Source organism: Haplochromis burtoni, unplaced genomic scaffold (genome assembly GCF_018398535.1).
Source record: "Haplochromis burtoni strain Fernald_Lab_line unplaced genomic scaffold, NCSU_Asbu1 Contig_524, whole genome shotgun sequence".
Taxonomy (NCBI): domain Eukaryota; kingdom Metazoa; phylum Chordata; class Actinopteri; order Cichliformes; family Cichlidae; genus Haplochromis; species Haplochromis burtoni.
In genome coordinates this window covers 179,303-202,731 of record NW_024582885.1, presented here as the reverse complement: position 1 = coordinate 202,731, position 23,429 = coordinate 179,303, and the positions used below count along the sequence as shown (strand labels likewise).

At 40.7% G+C, this 23,429-nt stretch overlaps 2 protein-coding genes across 2 annotated transcripts in view; one reads left to right on the top strand and one right to left on the bottom strand.

Annotated features, from left to right (window-relative positions):
• The window catches only part of LOC102313238 (replication protein A 70 kDa DNA-binding subunit), a gene marked incomplete in the record, with an annotated part of 55,940 nt that extends 55,173 nt beyond the window's left edge, over nucleotides 1–767 (bottom strand). The window contains 2 exon segments of the mRNA XM_014329225.2: nucleotides 95–142; nucleotides 617–767. Coding sequence (XP_014184711.1) covers nucleotides 95–142; nucleotides 617–649 — 81 coding nt within the window.
• A 683-nt stretch (nucleotides 768–1,450) lies between these two features.
• smyd4 (SET and MYND domain containing 4) lies at nucleotides 1,451–14,653 on the top strand. Its single transcript, XM_005947304.3, has 10 exons — nucleotides 1,451–1,727; nucleotides 1,936–2,080; nucleotides 2,535–2,624; nucleotides 4,892–5,861; nucleotides 6,442–6,708; nucleotides 6,811–6,998; nucleotides 7,658–7,805; nucleotides 7,900–8,016; nucleotides 8,178–8,301; nucleotides 8,570–14,653. The coding sequence occupies exons 1-10, from the start codon at nucleotides 1,594–1,596 to the stop codon at nucleotides 8,691–8,693; spliced, it is 2,307 nt and encodes a 768-aa protein (XP_005947366.1). The 5' UTR covers nucleotides 1,451–1,593; the 3' UTR covers nucleotides 8,694–14,653.
• The last annotated feature ends 8,776 nt before the right edge of the window (nucleotides 14,654–23,429 follow it).

Sequence of the window (23,429 nt, the reverse complement as noted above, 5' to 3'; positions counted from 1 at the left end):
ATACTCACATATACTCTGTACTTATGCTATAATAGAGGCTTCTATGCATATCATGTAATCTGAAATACAAGTGGGTTTCCACAGAGCCACTCACCAGCAGCTGCAGCACGGGCTTGTCCACATCTAAGCCTTTGCACAGGGCCTAGACATCAATAATAACACACATAGTCGTCGTTAGTTACAACTGCCTGTTTGTCCTCATTACATATTACAGTGTTGCTAAGGCAAAGTTACAGTGTAACAACCATTGGACAAACTGCCATCTATTCTGTTTCTCATGTGGATGGTGACAAACACTTTCTCTAGACGTCAAATATTATCGAAAAACTGTCGAGAGGTAAAATGTCATTATAGCCCAAAAATAGATTGTTCTGTTGACCCAGCCTGATTGTTTTTGCTCTTCATCACAAATATTGCTCTTAGAGCTTTTTTTTTTTAATCAACAAAGTTTATTTTTAACTGATCTGGTAATGCTACAGCTGATGAACCATTAGGACCAAAGGTAAACATTAGCGCACAGCGCTAGCAGCCTGAAGTTACACCACACCACAATCAAGCTTGAGACACGGAGTCAAAGAGAAAACAGCAGCTCAGTCAGTTTAAGGTTTATGCTTACTTCAACCGCCCCTTTTGTAAGAGGTACGTTCATGTCTCTCGTGTGAAGCTTATCTCAAAGCTTGCAGAGTTTAGCTTTTCTGGTACGTAGCTCCAAAAAAAGCCATGACACTTATCGCGATAGAAGAGAGGCAAACGACACTTTGCCGAGACGTTAAAAGACCGGAAGTGTCACATTTACGCCTTCAAAATAAACGATATGCTAGGCTACTGCACGACATTGACTATTTTGCCAATCTGTTACATTATATTAATTTGATAGTTTCAGTCTGTAGCTACTGCACTGGTCTAAAAACTAAACATACTACATACATACTACATTATTTGTATTTATACAACAAACAGATTCAACAAAGCTGTGACCACCACTATGTGTGTATTTGTATAATAGCCAAAAATGAATAAAACAAAACTGCAAAGGCGAGGGGCAACAAAACTGAATAACACCAAAGGTAATCCAACTTGTATGGAGAGTTGTGTTACTACTTTTAAACACATGTTTCCAAAACTTACTTATTTAAATTCTGCCCTCACACAGAATTACTACAAATATCAAAATATTGAATATTGTTTCATGGCAAATCAGATTCCGGTGCAAAATGTGAAAAGCGCCTTGAAAATAGTCACGAAAAGCAATTTTATAACCTCTAAAATGAAACCTAGCTTCAGAATTATTTTTGGATACTACCGAAAAATATTGTTTTACGACAATGTGATTAGTTTGAATTGTGTCATTAACCTAATAAGGAGAATATTTTTCAATTTTCACATACAGGATGGTCTTTGAACAGCCACGGGTTTGCAGTTTTGATTTTATTGTGAAAGATATTGCCGGGAACTGTAGTTTGGTCCACTCTAACGTGACAGCTGTGCTGAGAGCGCTGAGAGCTCATGTGAAACTAATTCAAAACAAACCCAAACTACTCTCCGGTCCTGCGGTCCTGTCAGCAGGGTGACGCGGTTCTGTTGTAATCCATAATGGATCTGCCGTGCGTTCAGTGGCAAGATCACGTGGCACAGAAGTGGCGCGCTCTCGAGCCCAAACTAAAGGAACAGTTTACGTCCCTGCTTGAAATAGATGACGTTTTCAGATGTGGTCTAAGTCTCGTGAGGTAAGCACCCAGTTCAGCTCATGTAGTACCAATGAATTTAAGACTACGAACCTATTTTATTAACCTTACACTGACTGGTAGTTCTGAGGCAGCTGCAACAGCTTGGACCACTTGAACTGGACTTTAGTCCAAGAAAAGCTTTTGAACAGTGCTCTGCACCTATTTTGTGTTTCTGTGTATTATTAAAGGGTTCTTTTTGTTTTTGCAGACAAGATGATCTGGACTTCTTGCAGCAGGAATCTGCAGCATATTCAGTACAGAAGGATGCAGAGCTAGCAGCCAAATGCAGGGTGAGGGGAAACTCCAGCTTCAAGACTAAAAACTACACTGCAGCTGCTCTGCACTATTCAAAGGTAAATTTGAAACAATATTATATCTTACTCTGGGACTGTAGGCACCCTAGATACTTTAATTAAGTTAAAAAAAAATCCTTTCTTTTAGCAGGAAGAAACATCCGGCAGAACCAAGCTCAGTAAGAGAGTGGCTATATGTTGCAATGGGTTGGAGTGATTGGGGGGAAGACAGGACAAAAGACACACTGTGGAATAAAGCCAGAGATTAATAATAAGCAATGATTAAATGCAGAGTGGTGTGTAAACACTGAGACAGTGAAACAATGTGAAATACTAGCTCTGATGTAAGTTAAGTAAGAAATACTACGCTGGTGACTATCGCTGTTACATCTGAGGTGTATCTGGATTTTATTTTGACTCTAAAAGTGTAAGCATGCCTTTGATATTAAGCACCTTAAACATGAAAACACTGCCCACCATAAACCCCTACCTCGACTGTCTCCTGTTATTACAGGGCATCTGTTTTGCTCCCAGTACTTCGGAGCAGCTGTCTCTGTGCTACGCCAACCGCTCTGCTACGCTCTACCATCTGCAGCACTACCAGGTGAGTCTGTGCCACCTTCACCATTAAAACCAGCTGTGCTCAGTGGTTGGCTAGTGTTGTCATGGTGTGAGCTACAATTGCCTGTAGGAAGCTTGCACAGAAAAACGTGCTGGTTCAAATCCTCATGCAAATGGTTGATGATCTGCACCCAAGACTGCATAAGTGTTCTTTTTTTAACAATGCTGAAGACTTTCTTGCTGTGGCCAACAGGAAGGATACCCATGTTCCTCACATCACACCCGTTTCCATCACAGAAGCTTTACCTGGAACCATTTATAAGTCACTGTACCTCTGTGGGTGCTTTGCAACCAGGAGCTCATCTTCTATAATGATTTTTTTTATGATTCATTAAATAAAAAAATATCGGGCATTATAATATTTTTTTAATATCCTATTTCTCAAACTTGTGCCAGGCACTAGGATTAAGTCAAAACTGTACAGGGCATTCATTTATCCTACTTACTTTTGAAGCTGTTATAAAATACCTTTGACTGCTAATTCCACACTGTTCTCCCCTCACAAGTCAGGTAAGAGTTTTGAAGCACCAGCTGAGTCCACAGTAACAACCCTGCTCTCCATTACTTGATGTATAATAAGCCTGTATGGTTAGGAAGTGTCTGTGGGAGGACATTAATCTACCAAAAAACAGGAATAAAAAGATTTTAAAAAAGTTCAACTGAGCGAAGTTAAAAAGCAGTAATTCCTGCAGTTTCTCATGTTTAAGCCTAACATGTCAAATAAGTTATTATCAGTTTATTAAATTTTTAACACCTTCAAATGGGAAGCGTGAATTAGATATTCTAGTTTATGAAGTTGTGCATGTTTAGCAAAATCTTGATAACTGTCTAAACCGAACCCCATCTGGTTTGGCTTTAACTCTTTTCTCTAATAAAGATGACATTTAACAACCTCCCCGGTATCCGTAATGAGGAGTTTTGACACCTCTGTATATGTCAATAAAGACGTGGTTTGGCGACTATTAGAATAGTTTTCAGGTTTTTCCAAGGGTAGCTCTATAAGTAGAGACCACCCTCACTAATATCTGACGCAAACAGTCATTTTGTTCTATAAGCAGACCTGACATATGAGAGGAACCACTCAGTTCAGAAAGGGTCCTCCTAATGGATTAAGAAAGAGTTAAAACAAAACTAGTTAATTATCCTAACCATAATCACTGGGATTATAGGTCTAAACCCGCCGTGGTTTTTAACGTTTGTGCCATGAGTCAACAGTAAACCTATCCAACAAGGAAAGAATGCACTACTGCATATTTCATTCATCCAAGGTTCAGATCGCAGAACAAAATGAACTCTTTTGCTTTTTTTCTTTAACTTCTCTTCTTGGAATCATAGCAGATTCTTTTTCTTCTCCTTCCTCTGCTTCTACTCCTCCTTCCTTTAGGGGTTGCTGCATCAGATCATCTGTCTCCATCTCAGCCTTTCCCTGACATCCTTTTTCTATCACACCAACCCTCTAAACATCCTTCTTCAGTGCAGTCCATGAATCTTCTCTGTGGTCTTCCACCTTTTTCCTTCTGCGTGCACCATCTTAAACATCCTTAATCCAGTATATGTACACTATCTCTCCAATATATACTCAGTCCCTTGACTAAACAAAGTATTTTTGAATCACATTGACTGTCAATCTCGGGTTTAAGTGTGTGGTACAAACTCTCAACATCAGACTTAAAGCAAATCCTAATCACAACCACCACACCAACTCAAATGCTGTCCTCACACTAAAATTCTCTCAAATTCATGTTGGCCTAAATCTAAACTGCTCTTTTCCGAGTCCTCTAAATAGACAACAGCAGGTTTGATGAGAATAGAGAACTGTGAATGATGTGTGTGTCAGTGCATTGACTAGACCTTATTTGACCCCCCTAATTCAGCTGCCTATTCGACAGACAGTGCACAGACCATCATTATGATAGCTAGGCTACCTAACCATAGCCAGAGCTGTAACTGGCAGAATCATACTTCATATGTAAAACCTTGCAACAGCTTAGCAGGCATGGGAAATGGGTCAGAATGATAAAAGTGATTATTTGTGTACAATCTGTATGTAGCATTCACAGCACTGCTTACTGTCCTTAAAAAATGCCTCCAGTATTCCTTTTCTCAGTCTTCTTATGACAGGTTTCTAAGCCTTACCCCTCCGGTTCAGTGCAGAATTCATGAGTTAGTAAAAAGTCTGTCATCTCTATGTTTTGCTCACAGTCTTTGATTTTGTGATTGTTTACGCTCCAGCTTTTCTGTTTTCCTCAGGAATGCCTTGATGACATTGACAGAGCCGTGAAGAATGGCTATCCCTCTCATCTTTTACACAAACTGGAGGACCGCCGCACTCTGTGCTTTAAACATCTCTCTGTACATGAAAAGGGAAGGGAGGATGATCAAAACCCTGCCTCAAACGATTGTAAAGGTTCAGACACAGCAAATTCACCATCTGTTGGGCCTCTCACAGTTGGGATTTGTCCTCAAGTTGTTGTTGACTCCACTGTGGAGAAAGGTCGACACCTGGTGGCTGTAAATAGAATTGCAGCCGGGGAGGTGATTCTCACTGACAGGCCGTACAGCTGTGTCCTCCTACCAGGAATGGAGGAGGTGAAAGGGAAGGTGGGACGGTATGGCAGAGAGAGAGAAGTGTTGTTTGGAGTGGAGGACAGGCGTTGCCATAGGTGTTTGACTGAAACGCTGATTCTTGTACCATGTGACAGGTGTAGCTACAGCCGATACTGTTCAACTGGTTGTCAGCAGGAAGCCTGGGAAGAACATCATCGCTGGGAGTGTGCGCTGGGAGCAGATCTGATGGCGATGGGCGTTATGTCACAGCTCGCCCTGAGGTTAGCTCTCAAGGCAGGGTTAAAAAACTTTCTACTAGCAAGGGAGTCAATCAGAGACAAGCACAAAGAGTGTTTTAATAATCACTCGAGTGATCCTTCTACGTCATCCTATGGGGGCTCTTACCTGAATGTGTATAACTTGCTGCACCACCTGAATCACCACAGCCCTGCTCTGCGTTTCATGTGTGCGGTCACCGCAGCAACACTCTACCTGAAGCTCAGCAAGGCAGGACCACCACCTGTATCATGGAGCCATACCCCACAGGGACCAAACAAGGAGGGAGGAGACGCTGATTGGAATGCAGAGCTATGGATGCTGGGAAGTGCAGTTCTACAGCACATCCTACAGCTGAGGTGTAACGCCCAGGCAATAGTCGTGCTGCAAGACACAGGTGACTGCAGGTGCAAAATGTGTTGTTAAGTTGGCTCAGATTGAGTGTAGTTAGAATAAACAGCTGCAGCTGCGTGTCAGAGGCAGAAAAATGAGAAAGAAAATCGTGTTCCCTCTTTGATGAAATTGATGGATGACACAACTAAAAACGATTCCACTGGCATAAAAGTCGTTTTTTAGCTGCTTCAGGTGTGACAACACAGCAGACGCTTTCAGAGGAAGATTTACAGTGCACTCACTTTGCTTCTTTTTCTAACTCAGTGGAACGAAAACAGTAATAAAAAATGTGGGTGAGAATGAAGTTAAAGAGGAACTCAATTTAAACATGCTTGGATGATGGGACATGTTTACACTGCTTGTTGGGTCAAAAATTCAGTTTCAGGTTATCATAGAAGACCACAGAGGTTTACTTTTAGGATGTCACAACCAGAAAGTTTAGGAGATTTTTGCTTCAAAAGGATTTTAAGGATATATAAAACTTTTCTTATTGATTTTTGCAACTGTGAATACTCTGTAGTGTCGACTACGCACGAGGTCCCTTTTTATAATTGCATTTTGTTTTGGCTTTTTGCATCTCACAGGAGCAACAAACTCACCGGTGCAGTCCAACAGGGAAATTCGCATTGCTACTGCAGTATTCCCGACTCTTAGTCTTCTCAATCACTCTTGCTGCCCCAACACCAGCCTGGTGTTCAGCACTGGAGGCATTATTGAGCCTTCTGGTTCAGCTCTGTCTGCAGACTTCAGTGGGGGTGAAGCTGAATGGAGGCACAAGGCGCAGGGAGTCACTGTAACAGTCAGAGCAGCCAAACTCATCACTCCTGGACAAGAGATCCTGCACTGCTATGGTATGATGTACGATGGAACATTTAGATAGATTAGAATCAATATGGTATCATAACCTTGTGTATAAAAGCAATTTTTCACCATTCATTTTATTTTCCCTTCAGGTCCTCATAGCAGCAGGATGGTGACCCAGGAACGCCGGCGTCTTCTGCAAGAGCAGTACTACTTCTTGTGTCAGTGTGAGGCCTGTAGCCAACAGCAGCAGGACGTGGAGGAGCCCAGACAGCAGGAGCCAGGCGCTGAGGGCAGAGATCTTGGACTCCTGTGCATCAAGTGCAAAGGATCTCTCAAAGTATGAGATCATTATTGACTTTTTTCAGGATTAATGGGGGGCACAGTGTTGCAATTGAAAACATGCTGGTTAGTTAATTATTAATTCTAATTCTCGACGTACGTTTAAATGTCAGATTGTGTGGTTGTGTGTCTCTCGGTGTTAGCCCTGTGATGGTCTGGCAACCTGTCTAGGGTGCACCCCTTCTTTCATCCTATGAAAGCTTGAATAGACTCCAGCCCCCTCTGTGACCCTAAATTCAATAAGTGCAGTGGTTTGCCTCACAGCTCACAGGGGTTTGAATCCACTTGCCGACTGGAGGCTTTTTGTGTGGCATGTCCTTGTGGATCTTCTCTGGGCACTCTGAATTGCTCCCACAGTCCAAAACATGTACGGGGCTATATTGATTTGTGATGTTAAATTGACCATAGGTGTGAATGTGAGTGTGAATTGTTGTCTATTTCTCCCCTGTGACCAAATGACGACTTGTCCGGCGTATGCCAAGCCTCTCGCCCTGTGACTGCTGATATCCAGCCCTCCATGAGCCTGAATTAGATACGATGGGGGGGGAAATGAAAGAATTTTAAAGGAAATCGATCCGTCCATTCTTCTGGCCATTTGCCCAATGTCTGTTGACATTTCCATGTTAATCATTTAAAAATACTGGAAATACTTTTCAGAAAAGGAGTGAGGACAGAGAAGCCGGATTTGTATGTTCACGCTCATCCTGCAGTCATTGTATGTCCTTATCTGACGTGAACAACAGTCTGCAGGAGATCAGGGTTAACCTGGAGAAGGCTGTGGAACTCATGGAGACAGACAGGCCAGGTGCTTGTAAAAAAATTAAAAATAAACATCTAAATCTAATCAAATATAGAAATACATCACTGTCATGTGATTCTTCTCTTCTACCCTCCCCCAGGTGAGGCCCTAAGACTTCTAAAAAAGACTCTGTGTCAGTCTGGTCTCATCCTTGCAGAGACACATCCACTACAGGGGGAGCTAGCTGATGCCACAGCCAGAGCTTATGCTTCTCTGGGTACGCATAATAATGATGTGGAGTATTTGCATATGAGCTGTGTGGTTAATGGTGTTTGGGTTTTTAACACCCTGAGGAGTTAAAAAAATCCTCCAAAAAGCATCTGTGCATAATCTTTGCAGTCTTCTTACTGCTTTGTTTGTGTTCTGCTGTTTCTGTAGGTGACTGGAATAGTGCAGCATCCCATCTGGAGCGAAGCGCTGTAGCCATTGCCTCCCAGTTTGGAAAAGAAAGCGTCGAACTGGGTCGACAACTCTTCAAATTAGCACAGCTACACTTCAATGGGTGAGAAAAGTTGTGCAGAGAGTGGGCAGAAAAAAAATTTCAGGTTGCGTTCCTTCTTTTTTAGTGTCTAGTGCTAAATGTGCAGTCACACTGCAGCTGTCAGAGTAATTGCCTAAACTTAGAATACTTGGTTTAATAAGACGACAAACCGTACCTGAGCCAAGTGCCTAAAGCTTCACAGTCTCATAACTTCTACTACGTTCTGTTTTTGACTGTCTTTATTTGTAGAAATAACAACCTTTGCGTCATTTTCCTCTCCTTCTCCCAGTGGTTCCCGAGGGGCAGCTCTCTCCGTCATCCCCAAGGTCAGGCGACTTCTCTGCCTTCACTGCGGTCCACACTGCCATGAATTACAGGAGCTGAAGGCCATGGAGGACTGCTTACAAGGGTAGTTTTCAAAAAAAAGCAAACTATAATTAGTTTTGTACTTTGTGAAGCTCATTAAAATATGAGAAATTTCATGATTGCAGGCCTTGTTTGTTTTGTGTCTTTAGAAAGCTGTTACATTGCAGGTAACATATAGTCTTTTTATAAGTTCTTGTTTTTACAAGAAGAAATTATATTATAGCACTGTAGTGCTGTACATACCCTCAGCTATGCTATAAATATGGGTAACCGTCTGACCTTTAGATGGCAGCAATTGTCCAGTGACTAATTCAATTTCATGCTTGAATGACTGGACAGTAAGATGTAGCTTCTACTCCTGAACCTACAGTACATGGCCCATGTCCTCCAAGACCTTCAGCTTAAAAGTCTTTATAGGACCATTACGGCGTGATGTTCACGTGTTGGAGCATTTTTCCTCTTTCAGTCAATCAATTAAAAGCCTTGCATGTAAGTGATGAAGTACAAAGACTAGTGTACCACAACAGTGAAGAAATAAGGGTTCAGGTCACAGTAAGCTCTGATGTAAAGGTTCATTAGCTTTTAAAAAGGAGCGGAAGCTCATGTTGGGCAAAGACAATAAAATCATGATCACAGCTGGAAGTCCCGAGGCATGTGCCAGTTAAAACCTCACAAGTGTCTGGAGGGCAGCCAATCTGACAGATGTGAAGATGTGCGTACAAGTCAAGGTCAAGACAAAACTTTGGTGAGGCAGCTGGTGAAAGAAGCTGGGGAGCAGTGACTCCTCAGTGAACTCAGAATGGTCCATGGGGCAGATTCCTGCTGATGATTGTGGGAAGAAGGTTGAAAGTTAAGTCTGAATAACGTCTTCATTCAGGTCAACTTTTAATTCTCTCTTAAAAACTGTAGAAAACTGAGACTGTAGATGAAATTCTTTTCAACATCTATTAATGTGCTGATTAAAAAAAAAAATCAGATCTGTATTCTATAACACATTAGAAAGTGGTTAGAAATTTCTTATCACGATATTCCAGAATGAAAAATGTCCATCAGGATATCACAGAGCACAAAGTATCATTAATAATATTGAGCTGTCCAAATCCACTAGATGTTTAATTTACTGGAAAGTAAACCAAAAAGTCTGACAACCATCAGAAACGTCAGTGACTAAAGCGTGTGACTTCCTGAAAGGAGCCGAAAGATTCACTCTACTTATTAAATTCAAATATACTGGTCAACAGAAAATCAGTGTTGCAAACAGAAACCGATGTCTGCAAAATCAATTTTGATGGCTTTCCTTATTTTATTTTTTTTTGTTATAAATGATGTCACACAGCAGCCAATCTGAAAGATGTTATCATACAACAGAAGTCTAGACTGCCTGGCCTTAATGAGTGAATGAACTATTAAAGCACATCTATACAGTGCCCTTATGTGAACCAAAATTTCAGAAGCGGGACCACGTCTCCAAACATGCTCCTTCCGGTTCTTATCTATATATGTTCCCCCAGTTCTACAAGCTGTTCATTCTGGTTTACGTGCCCCACCCACCTTCCCCTTTCCAATTCTTTAACTTCTTCACTTCAATTTAGTACATGGGAATCTGCTAGGCCTGGGAGCCGCCGCCAGTCCCTTTGGAGGCCTTCCCCAAACCGCAGCTTAATTCATGTCATTCATTATCTACTAAAATGCTGTCAAACCTAAATTGAGGACGTGGGCCCAGCTAGCATGAACTAAAATCTAATTGAGATGCTTTGGCATGACCTTAAATCTGCAAAAAAAGACTTTTGACATTACTGTGTGGGTGTTATGCCAGTCACATCTATACATCTATCCACATCTATACTAAGCAGTCAAAAACATTTGGTGATATATGTTCTATAAGAAGAAACCTTTTGACAAAATAATCAGAGTTTTCAGATCTTTAGTCATGCTAAATTTCAGTGTTTAGCCAATCAAGCGGCAAATATTTTAATCGCTTGTTTTTAAATGAAATTAATTTAGTATTCTCACTCTTTGGTCAAATGTCTCGAAAAACATGTCTCTTTGTATGTTTTGTCCTCTTATAAGCTAATGTAAACTGAGATATTGTTAAAAGGCAAATATGCAAGTGATTGTAGCTTTAACACAGCTTATAGGCTTTAGAAAAGAAGCTGATGGAGTGCATAATAGGAGATTTACACTAATGCAGCTTGAAATCCCCTACATCAGAGATAACAGAGTTTTCATAATAATCCTACATATAATTCAGCTATGCATCTTGAATAGTAAAATCTTTGTTACCCAAAGAAAGACGTATCAAAAGAGCCAAATTTGTCTTATTTGTAACTAATCATCAAATACCTCAGGTCCCCATTGTTGCATCTGTGTTTACATTTCCAAATGGGAAATTCTTCGAATTTGTTTGCTTCTTCTTCTGCATTTGTAAGATAAGTTGTGTGTACATCACTCTCAATAGGAGCTGAGAGAGACATGCAAGCCCATGTCCAAAACAAATCACACGAGCTAGGTAAATATTTTTGAGGTAGGGGGTGAAAAGGAGCACAAGAAAGACAAACACAATCAGCATGAAAAGGTCTGCAGATGTCTGCCGGCTGTTGCAGTATCAGATAGTGGATTTGTTATTTTCACTGTGCAGTGCCATTTGAGCCCATTTCCACAGGCTGCGATCTTATCAGATGTTTTCCTACATAATGCAATCAAAAATGGACAGACCACAGACAAAAAGCTGTGGTGTGCTGTGCATATTCGGTGATATCTCTAACAGTCTGACAGAGCCACTACCAGCTGAGACGCCTAACTCATCTCTCCAAATTACAACCATGCAGCTTTACAGTTGTAGGCAGAGGTTTACATACACTCACATGTAGATCAACCACTCTTCTTGGAAGAATAAAGTGGTTGGTTTCCTGGCATGGACCTGGCTATTAAGCATAATCCACAAATTTTCAATACAGTTGATGTCAGGGCTTTGGGAAAACCATTTCATAAGTTTAATGCTAGACTGATTTATTCATTCCAAAACCAGTTTTGATTAACATGTTTGTGATCATTTCCTGTTTGAACACTCAACTCTGTACCTGTTTTAACTGTCTAGCTGTTCAGTTGAGATTAATTTGAAGAGATTGTAATCCTCCTCCTTCATTCTTCCATCTACTTTGAGCAATGTAGTAGTACCACTGACAGTAAAACAGACCCAGAACATGATGCTACCACCACCACCGTGCTTGACAGCTGGTACCGTGTTTTTAGGTTTGAAATCGTCACCTTTACGCTTCTAAACATACATCTTGGCATTAGGGCAGATAGCTTAATCTTTGTCCTGCTGGACCATAAAACTTGTCTCTGGAAGGAATTGGCTTTTCTATGTTCACCGCTGCAAATGTCTGCGAGCTTGAAGGTGTTGATTTTGCAGCAAAAGCTTTTTTTTTTTTGTCTGTACCTTGTCAGTCCATGGCGATGTAAAACTCTCTTCAGTGTGGACAGTGACATTGGTGTTCCAGCAGTTTCCAGTTTATGACAGACTTGAACTCTGGTAGTTCCTGGGTTGTTTTTTAACATCCGTATAAATTTCCTCTTATCTGAGGGTTGCTGTTTGATCTAATGATCTTGGAATCTGCAGTTGTTAAGAAATGCCTCTAAGAGACTTTTTAAGAGATCTGTCTCTTTCTCCTGTCAGGTTTACTGTTTTCCCCCTCATAAAATCCAGCAATTGGTATGATCACAAGCCAGACAGCAAGCTAATACAACTGCCCAAGCATACAAAGAGCACAATAGACTGGGACAATGCTCAAAATCATAGGAGCAGGAGTATTTCAGCAGTTTTATATATTCCATAAATTATCATAAAAAGAGTATGTAATAGTCCAAAACCATTGGAGCACTGTGGTGATTTGAATTACAGTGTGGGAAAGCAGAAGCACCAAAAACAAAAATCACATGCAGGCCCACGAGTGAACTTGACGCTTCATTCTCAGCTTCAGTCTCTGGGGTTCTTTTTTCAGACATTACGTAGCCTCCCCTGAACCGTAGCAAATGCTCTAATTTGAGTTTGCAGTGTTTACCCTTCCAAAAGCAGGGCCGATGCCCAATAAAATCCCATTAATCCAGCCAATGTCAGCCTATCCCCACAGACACCGGATGAGAGGTGGGGCACTTTCTGGATAGATAGGCATTCCATTACAGAGTCAGTACTTAAATATTTTTGAGTTGGTTTGAAGTTTGTGATCATTATGGATGTGAATAATCCAATCAACCCCCCTTCCCACTTATTCATCAGCCTTCAGTTTTAACCTGCTGATGATGCTGGCCCCTTTGGAGAGCCTGATGTTCAAACTGTCACATCCTGACACGAGCACTCCCTCTGAAACTCCGAACCTCTCCAGTGTCTCTGTCTGCCTTTAAGCTGGTTTGTTCCTTCAGTCTTCAATGCTCCATCTATCATCCTCTCTCTACAGCAGAGGACATTTGAATCATGATGCAGATGATGGTAATTTGGCTGGGCTCATGTAAAAATAAAATTTCCATCACTCTCTCAAGGTTATTATCAACTAATATGAAAATCGCTGACAGTAAATCATAGTCTCGATCAAGACTGAATGTTAAGTACAATGATGATGCATTGGAACCAGTTCTGTTGGGCCAAAAATAGAAACATTCATTAGTTATTGCTTGTTTTGCAGGCTACCATCTCAGCATCCAAATCATTGTTAGATGTAGAGAGAGAACGATAGCGAGCACTTGTGGGCTGAATAAGAATCACGAGCTGTGGATAGAGGAGAGGCTAAATTTGGCACATGTGCATTAGAGGTGTTCACACTACAGGACAAGGTGAAGGTGAGCTTAGCCAGCAGACCCACCGGCAATCGCTCTCCCAAACAGCCTGTTCACCTTGCCGGAACTCAGTCACACACTTATGAGTAAGCAGCTCGACACATACAAAGTTAGGTTTTGATTGACACTTCAATCTGCAGGCTGTATGACTCTGGGGATGTCAGTGTTGGTCTGTAAATGAACTGCTTTGGTCCTGCTTAAGATCACCATTATTAAACTGTTATCATAATATCATTGCTCCAAGCACAGCCTCACAGAGCTGCACACATGGATGAAGACTCTTGTCACTGCTTCTTATTTTCAACATTTCTGGAAGTAAAATGTACCTTCTGGCTGCTTCTGAGTTCCTAAAAAGGTGATCATCTAATATTTACACCTGTAAAGTATTATTTAGTACAATTTGGGTTTCACTGCCATCACATTATCCTAATAAGAGGAGCTGCTGTTGACGAACTTCATGATTGAAGGCTTTTTTCCCGTCCCCCGACTGCTGTCTGCTCTCTTGTTATGATGTTCCCAGATATGAAAGCTGAATATTGCTGACATTATTCATCCACCTCCAGGGAACAATAAGGCGTGCGACATACTTCGAACCTCAAAAAGCAAATAAAAAATATTGAGGAGAAAGTCGCCCTTGGGGAAATTTATTTATTTACTTAGTTTATATTCTGTGGTGTCAGCATACTCCTCTGCCACCTGGGGCTCTAAATATGTTAAGTGAAAAATATAGGGCCATCAACTCTTTTTTTTCTCCCCGATTTTTTTTATAACTGCCATAAAAGTATATTCATCTGACAAGCCAAGAAGGTTTATTTCTCTTTTGCGTGTGTTTGATGAAACTGAAGTTTGGCAGAGTCAGCTTGATGTTCTGAAACTTTCTCACATAAAACTGTAATCTATCTTGTCATAGGGGTAAAAAGCTAAGAATAGGTCCCCTCTCTCTTCTCGCCAGATAAAAGTAATGACCTCTCCTTTTTAATTTGCCTCACTATAATAAATGTAAAATAATCTCCCCCTCCCCCTTGTCAGCCTCCTTTTTTTTCTTTCTTATGAACGTCCCGCTCTGTTCCCGACTGTAATGGCACGAGTATTTTCAGCACTGTGGAGGAGCATGAATGGATGATGAAGCCATTTACCTCAGTGACTGCTCATGCTCCTCATTCATCAGTCTACCCTTCTTGTAATGTAAAGCGATCTGTTATTGCACTTGATAGGGAAATTTCCTTTCCATTTTCTCCCTTCACAAGATGAGAATGGGGTCAGAGAAGGTAGAAATTTGGTGTCATGTTCAAGGGCACCCAACTTCAGAGGGAAAAATATAACTGGTCACTATGCTGTAATTATTCCTAAATTATCCCCCCCCACCCCAAAAAAACAAAAAACAGATTTCATTGCTTGACTGATTAAATACCAAGGAAACAGCGTTGTCCAGTAAAATGCTTTGATTCAGAGAGAAAGCACAGAGTGTACTCATAATATCAAGAAACTTTAAGCAGCTGGACACAGTGGTTATTGCAACTTAATCAACATTGGGCAAGTTGACTTCTAAGGGGACACAAGCCCTTAAATCAGTCTTGATGATAGGGTAGAAAGAGTGCGGCACAATATATAGCAATGTGGAAAACTTTTGAGTCACCCACTGAAGGCAAAAACAAATTTTGTGCAATTCTAAGCCTGAAACTTAATATTTGATATAACAACCTTTATTCTTCAACATAGCCTGAACTTTCTTAGGCATTGTTTCTTGTAATTTTTTAAGTAGTCTTTAGGAATAGTTTTTCAGGCTTCCTTGACAGAGCCTCCACTGTGAGCCTTCACAGATGGCTGTAGATGCTCACTGTTGTACCTCTCTCATGACCTCCTCAATACAGGGAGTGCAGAATTATTAGGCAAATGAGTATTTTGTCCACATCATCCTCTTCATGCATGTTGTCTTACTCCAAGCTGTATAGGCTCGAAAGCCTACTACCAATTAAGCATATTAGGTGATGTGCATCTCTGTAATGAGAAGGGGTGTGGTCTAATGACATCAACACCCTATATCAGGTGTGCATAATTATTAGGCAACGTCCTTTCCTTTGGCAAAATGGGTCAAAAGAAGGACTTGACAGGCTCAGAAAAGTCAAAAATAGTGAGATATCTTGCAGAGGGATGCAGCAGTCTCAAAATTGCAAAGCTTCTGAAGCGTGATCATCGAACAATCAAGCGTTTCATTCAAAATAGTCAACAGGGTCGCAAGAAGCGTGGGAAAAACCAAGGCGCAAAATAACTGCCCATGAACTGAGAAAAGTCAAGCGTGCAGCTGCCAAGATGCCACTTGCCACCAGTTTGGCCATATTTCAGAGCTGCAACATCACTGGAGTGCCCAAAAGCACAAGGTGTGCAATACTCAGAGACATGGCCAAGGTAAGAAAGGCTGAAAGACGACCACCACTGAACAAGACACACAAGCTGAAACGTCAAGACTGGGCCAAGAAATATCTCAAGACTGGTTTTTCTAAGGTTTTATGGACTGATGAAATGAGAGTGAGTCTTGATGGGCCAGATGGATGGGCCCGTGGCTGGATTGGTAAAGGGCAGAGAGCTCCAGTCCGACTCAGACGCCAGCAAGGTGGAGGTGGAGTACTGGTTTGGGCTGGTATCATCAAAGATGAGCTTGTGGGGCCTTTTCGGGTTGAGGATGGAGTCAAGCTCAACTCCCAGTCCTACTGCCAGTTTCTGGAAGACACCTTCTTCAAGCAGTGGTACAGGAAGAAGTCTGCATCCTTCAAGAAAAACATGAACAGTGTCTGGGAGGCTGTGGTTGCTGCTGCACGCAATGTTGATGGTGAACAGATCAAAACACTGACAGAATCCATGGATGGCAGGCTTTTGAGTGTCCTTGCAAAGAAAGGTGGCTATATTGGTCGCTGATTTGTTTTTGTTTTGTTTTTGAATGTCAGAAATGTATATTTGTGAATGTGGAGATGTTATATTGGTTTCACTGGTAAAAATAAATAATTGAAATGGGTATATATTTGTTTTTTGTTAAGTTGCCTAATAATTACTGCACAGTAATAGTCACCTGCACACACAGATATCCCCCTAAAATAGCTAAAACTAAAAACAAACTAAAAACTACTTCCAAAAACATTCAGCTTTGATATTAATGAGTTTTTTGGGTTCATTGAGAACATGGTTGTTGTTCAATAATAAAATTATTCCTCAAAAATACAACTTGCCTAATAATTCTGCACTCCCTGTACATATTGAGAACAATTTGAACCAAAAGCATCAAATCTAGATTCATCACTCTTTTTATGGTTGAATGCTTCATAGGTAAGTGTGGCTTAACAATGAGAGATGACTCAAGAGTTTTTACTGTTCATCTTTCTTTAAAATGAAATTTGAGTGAAACAAAAACACAAAAAGTTAAGTCCTCTGCAGAATATTAAGTGGCATAAAATATAAATAAATAATGTCTCCCTGAATGTACAGTATTTGAATAAATGTCCTTTTGTGTCTATTAACTTTTGCTGAACACCACACCCTCACCATCCAGGAGACCTCACGTCTCACTACCTATACGAACATTAATTATTGAATAAATGAGAGGCCAGAGCGCTGGCGGTGATCCTGCTGTCCAGAGTGCACAGCAGCACAGCAGCTATTTGCCCCTGGAAAGTTCGCCATGACTGTGGACAGAAGTGATGAGCAGCACTGCTGATGGATTGAGTGTACTGTGAGTGTGACTGAACAGTCCTGCCAAGCATAAATATTGTCTCTGACTTTGCCCATTGAGGACAGCCCAATGACAGGAATTGTTTTATCGAGAGATGTTGAAAGAGCGATGCCAGCCCACACTCACTACATAAACTTGCACTCTAAATGACAGCTCTAGTAGCTCTTTATTAGTTAGCGCATTTTACTACATTTGGAAAACCCAGTGTAAGTATGTAAAGATGAAGTAATGAACACATGTCGCTCGATTGACCAATAACCTTTGAGAAGTCTAGACACCTGAACTCTTAACTTTAACCAAACCCTAACCTTGTTAATCCTGACCTCAAGGATTAAAGATAAACTCGTTTAACATTTAATACTGTGTTGGATAATCTCAGAGGAACAGCCACATGGCTACAAGTTGACAAGTTGCACTATTGTATCTGAAATAGGAGGAGAAAAAAAATGAATGAACGTAGAACACAGAAGAACAAAAACACAAAGTAAAGCTCAGCATTGTTCTGAAACAGGATCAACAAGCACTTTGACTGATTAACCCCGTCTAACAAGACTGGCAGCACCCTGGTGTCATGCCCTGACTCGGGCAGCTCATTCACTTTCCAAGGTGTCCTGATACACTTCACCCCTCAGGAGGAGTGTCTGAATTGCCTCGAGGGCCTCAGTATCATCGTTCAACAGCCAGAAGGACAAACAGCGGTCACCTGAACATCAGATATCAAGCGTTTTGTAATTCAATCTAAACAGAGGCAATGCAAGCAAAGTATCCATATCATTTGTTTGTTATGTGATCTTGGGAAACTCATTGTTCATTATGGACCAGGAAGATGTGTAAACTAATCCTAATCCCAACCAGGTGCTGACGAAGTTATTATTCTGTAATCATTTTTGAATGATTTTGGGTTGAACATATAAAAGAGCATTATGAAAGTTACAGATGATTTATTACTTCATATAACACCAGATAACCTGCTGCTATTTTTGTTTTTTGCATTCAGGGCCAGAGACATTGTGTAATGTCATAATAACCCCAGAGGGCTCTTGGGTGTCTCTAATGCACTTTGCAATTTAATCTTAATATGTTCTTGAGAGGTCAAGTATCTGCATCAGTTGTTACTTGATCGTTGAGAAATCAGTGTTCGTGAGCTCGAAAGAGTCTGATCGTAGGCACTCCCTGTTTAATTTCCAGATCATATTGCCTTCACACTTCAAATCTTGAAGTGGAGAGTTAATGTGATACCTCACATGAAAGTAAATACTTTCAGAAAGCACAGTGATGTGAATAATGTGGATCCCTGAGCTTTATTAAGATTCTTTACATGCAAACTTGAAATGGAATAATTCACCTTTCACTCTAAATATCTGTTGAGATAGTAATGTTGCAAATTAAAAATAATGTCTTCTGAAAAAAATCGTGCCCTATGGCAGCTGGGATAGGCTCTAACCACCTCGTGACCCTGAACTGGATTAGCAGAAGAGAATGGATTCAATTATTGCATGATGTAATTCAAGTAAAAAACAAATAAATAAAACAAATTACAAGTGTCATTACCATCACATTTATCTAACTTTTAATATTATACCTTACATTGTTTTTCATTTTTTCTCACTATTGGTGTGTTTACCTTCCCAAGATGAATGTTTTTATGCTCCTTTCATGAACCCCTTTCACTTTCTGCGGCTTTTATGTTGCCCTGTATTATTCTAAGCGTAAAGTAATACTGTTCTCATATAAATGACCCTACATACTTTACTTACTGTATTTGTAAAGTCCCATAAATCAACAAAGAGACCCTGTCTGTATGTATTATACATATCTAATATGAACTTAGTGTTCATTGTATTTTCCCACTTTGGACACGCAGTGTTATCACCACCCACAGCTCACTCCTCAGCCCAAGTGACTAACTTTGTTTGGCCGATTGTGCCTGTCTGGCTACAGCTCGCTCCATTACAAGTCTAAATGACTAATTAATGGTCCTGGGACAGGTGACACCAGCGCCTCAAGATCCATTTACACTCCCATCGCCTCAGGGTTCTCACTGGATGCCGCTGCACTTCTTTGCTTCTCCCTTCCATCCATCTTCTCCTCCTCCCCCCAAGCCCTCTGCTCATCTCTTATTCATCCAGAGGTGGAGTACTGTTTAAGGAGCAGGTCTGCGGAGAGACTGATGGACAGATTAAGAGGCAGGTGGAACACAGAAAGAGAGGTGCAGACTCCATGTGAGACGGGAGGGAGAGCGAGATAGAAAGAAAAAAAGCGAGGTGGGTGATATGTGACTATCTTCACAGGAGGGGAGATAGATTAACCCTGAACTCCACCTGCCTCCGGGCGCAGCAGAGTTTTGTGTTGGGTCAGACAGATAGTATAAAACCCTGTGTGTGGGTTTAAACTGCATTATTCACAGTTGCTACAAAGTCCTTCAACTTCTTACCCCAGCTGCTTTTTAAAGTGATGGACAATATCAAGCATCCACGCTACAGGGCAAGGACAAAGATTAAATAAGGTTTTAAATGGAACTGCCATCACCCAGGAGCATTGCAGTTGTACCACAGTACATAATCTGGCACCCGCATCTGTGGGCAGCAGCTGTGCAAAGCAGTGAATGCTCATAGTCAGTAATGATTTTGTACAGCAGTGTGCAAACCTCCCTGTGCTCCTCACTTTCATAGCTAACAGAGTTAGGCCTATAAGATAATGGTTTTATATACTGGTTTGTCATTTTCATCCTAACTTACTAATGAACATCCATCAAAGAGAGAAGAGAAGCTGCACACTGTGAAAGAGAAGAGAGAAAAGCCATTTAGTGAATAAACAAATGTCTTAAAAATGCAACATTAAAGTGGGAGAAGTTGGAAAAAGGGATATTTTGGATAAAAGAATTTTTGATGCAACAAAAAGAAATCTAAGAGAGAGCAATGTGATTGTTGTTTTATTAACAAACACATACTAGACAAGACAATGCCTAGACTTTTGTAAGAAATAAGTCAACACAGACAAGGTAACGATTTGGTTTGGATACTCTATGTGGGCTGATTGTATTTACTCTCACAAAGGCCCATTTTGAACCAGGAGATTTTAAGCAACATAATAGTTTTATAGTTGCATTTCTCACAGTATCCTCTCTCTGTGTGTTGCCAGAGAGATGATCAAGGTGCAGGTAATGTCTTTGATGTGATGAGACGCTGTGTTGAGTCATGATAGGAAATCTAAGCACCTAACACCAACTGACACCCTCAGGCTTAGTGGACTGTTTTTACAGTGCTCACCTGCTTTAGATACACACACTTGTGTCCTTTACTTGGCTTATTTGGATAATATGTAATTATGAGTAAGTCTGGCATGTGTCAGTCATGTGCCAGCTGGAGGGAGGATGAAGGAAAGATCAGGTTGGCTCTTAACTCAAGGTTAATGAATGACAGATGATGCAGGTGGGATGAAGGAGAAATCCAAAATGACAAAGTAAATGCAGGAACCATTTGAAGCGAATAAACAGAGCAATTCAAAATCATAAAAAGTATCCAGTCATCAATGCATGTGATCAAATGTAATTGCAGCATGTGCAATGATTTGCATAATGCATACACAGGACAGCAGTAAGCTTCTGCTAATTTGGCACGTGTGCCGGGCCTGTCAGAAATAATGACACACCTGAGGATTAGACCAAAACTGGTCACTCACTCTCAAGTTTACAGATACACACACACACACTCTCTCTCTTACTGTAGTCAGGAGATAGGGATGGGCAGCCTTGAGAAAATCAATTACGAGGTTCAGTGTCAAATTAAAGAGCATGGTGAGGGCACCGTATCCCAGCAGCAGCCTGTGAACAGCAGCCACCACTAAATCAGCTCTCAGCTCTGGCAGATAGAGTGGACACCCAGGTTGTGGAGGAAGCAAAGAGGTCTTGAAAGGATAAGAGGAGGATTGAACAGATGTCCTTGTGTGTTTGGAGGAAATACTGTCTGCTATGTTTTAAAAAAACAACCTGACATTAATTTCTGCTTATCAGCAGCAACAGCAGTAAGACCATTTTCCAACATTTGTTATCTCGTTGTGCCCTGTTGTTTCTGTGTCTCGGTTTCTTGTTCTCCCTCTCCCTCTGTCTATATTTACATCCCCACCATAACCAGTTGTGTCCATTTGTTGCTGATGGAGTGCTCTTGAGAATGACAGCGCACTACAATCAGCTCCAGACTCCCCCTGGTGCTGTGGTCTCTGTGATAAGCACCAGTCTTCCAACTGTCCTTAAATGAATAATTTGTAATTTAGTGAAATCACAAATTGAGAATCTAATTTTCTTGTCAGGTTTGAGGAAAGATCAATACCAATATTATACTGAATTTTATTTACTTAGGGTAAAAAAATAATCATAATCAATAGATTGTATTTACACTAACACAATTTCTGTGCAGATGCTTTTGCTCAGATAATCTGATTTACTTTTAAACTGGCGTTTGTTTGTTTTTTTCATGAGTTGGTACTCTTATTTCCATTTTATGTAAAGTTCTATATCAAAGTGCATAGTGTTTTGGGCAAGAGTGTGGTTTCAACTATGCGTCAGTTTGGAGAAAGAGTCAAACCAAGTCCACGAAGAACTGGCTTTCTAAGACTGGTGTGAAAGATTCTAGTCATGTATAGCCCTGCTGTCAGTCTCATCCAGTGGCTTGAGATGAACTGATGAGCAGTGAACACACATCACCGCAGCCAGAGTCCAACTGTTAGGATAAGACTACAATCAAAATGAGATTACAGATACATGTTTTGCTGTATAAGAACAGAAACACACACAAAGGAGAAAAAGAAAGCCAAAGTTTGATTTAAACTTTTATGTTGTTGATAGGCCGTTGTTGTAAATTTGTGACGGATGTAATGAACAGAAACAGCAGCAGGTGGGAGAGTGAATGCTACTAGAGTTTCTTTCTTTCTCTGCCCTAGTTTGTCATTTTTCTGTTTCTTTTGCTCTCCAGTTCTTTCTTCTTCTTCTTTTTTTCCTGCCCTCACTTTCCTTCTTTGTTTGTGCCCACAGAACTTACTGCAGTGCTGTGCCGTATGGAGGCATCCATGCTACTGACCCCTGGGCAGTCTCTGACTTTCCCCTTTTCCTCATCTTTAGATCTTTAGTTTCTTAACATTTAAAATGGAATAAACCTCTTTCCTTCTCTGTTCTCTCCTTCCTTTGATCATTTCAACTTAGGCTACTTCCTTTTGAACACAGAACAACACAATATCCCTTAGAGTCAAGTACTGCTCTGTGGAGCTGTCCAGGGTGCTGAAGCTCTAGTTTGTTTATTAACTAACCTTTTGACCAACACATAATTATGACTGAAGAATAAATACTCCTGGCACAGTTGCACAGTTTCTGCTTAATATAGAAGCTACATTGAACAATGTACTCTGCCATGGTACCCTAGGACTAATGTTTCCAGATTCCTTACTGCGTAATTAGAGTATAATTCACTTCATCCTCATTAGTCCCAGAAATAAATGTAAACATCAGTTGTTTCATCCTCTGGTTTCTGGGTAAGTAATGAGACAAAATGACCGATCAGTCCCGCATGTCACTCCAGCATCACAGGCCAATGCAAAACTCTGATTTTGGAGCTGCTTATTTATTCAGGCTTATTGATTTGTTTGCCAACTCTGTACTGTAGACGTGGGGAGCGTGACCAACTCTCCAAAAGTGAGTTTTCTTTTTGTGGAAAATTGATTAATTGGAAGGAACTGACCAAGGCCCCATTAAACATTCTGCACTACCCAGGCATAATTACAGCAACTCATTTGCAATGAATGCAAAATGTAATTCAAGCCTATAATAATGTAATAATGGAAACAGCATGAATGGGGAGGGGAAAAAACCAATAGCCTTGGAGATAAATGACTGTACAGCTATCCAGTAATGGTAAACAGTGTCCCATTTAAAATTTGTAGAATGAGCTCCATGGATTCAATGAACAGTTCTGATTATTACTGTTATGAACATTAATATTTTGTTTTTGGTATTGAGGATTTTTCACTGGTGAGCATTTAAGAGAGTATTTCTTCAGGAAGAAAAGCTAACATTAACATTAAAGTCCATCCTTCCAGTGATTCCAACCATTTTCAGGGACTCATGTGATCTATTCTTCTTTATATTCCCTTTTTAGCAAAACAATGAATTCTAAAGGAAGAGGGCTCAGAAGAACATTAAGCTTGCCGTGCATATCTCTCTCTCTCTCTTCCCCTCTAC

What these genes read in the sequence shown, in the direction of transcription:
- smyd4 (XM_005947304.3), top strand. Translation starts at nt 1,594, where the DNA reads ATGGATCTGCCGTGCGTTCAGTGGCAAGATCACGTGGCACAGAAGTGG. An exon ending in AGTGCAAAGGATCTCTCAAA is followed by an intron (nt 6,999 to 7,657) that starts GTATGAGATCAT and finishes AATACTTTTCAG; the next exon opens with AAAAGGAGTGAGGACAGAGA. An exon ending in CAGAGCTTATGCTTCTCTGG is followed by an intron (nt 8,017 to 8,177) that starts GTACGCATAATA and finishes CTGTTTCTGTAG; the next exon opens with GTGACTGGAATAGTGCAGCA.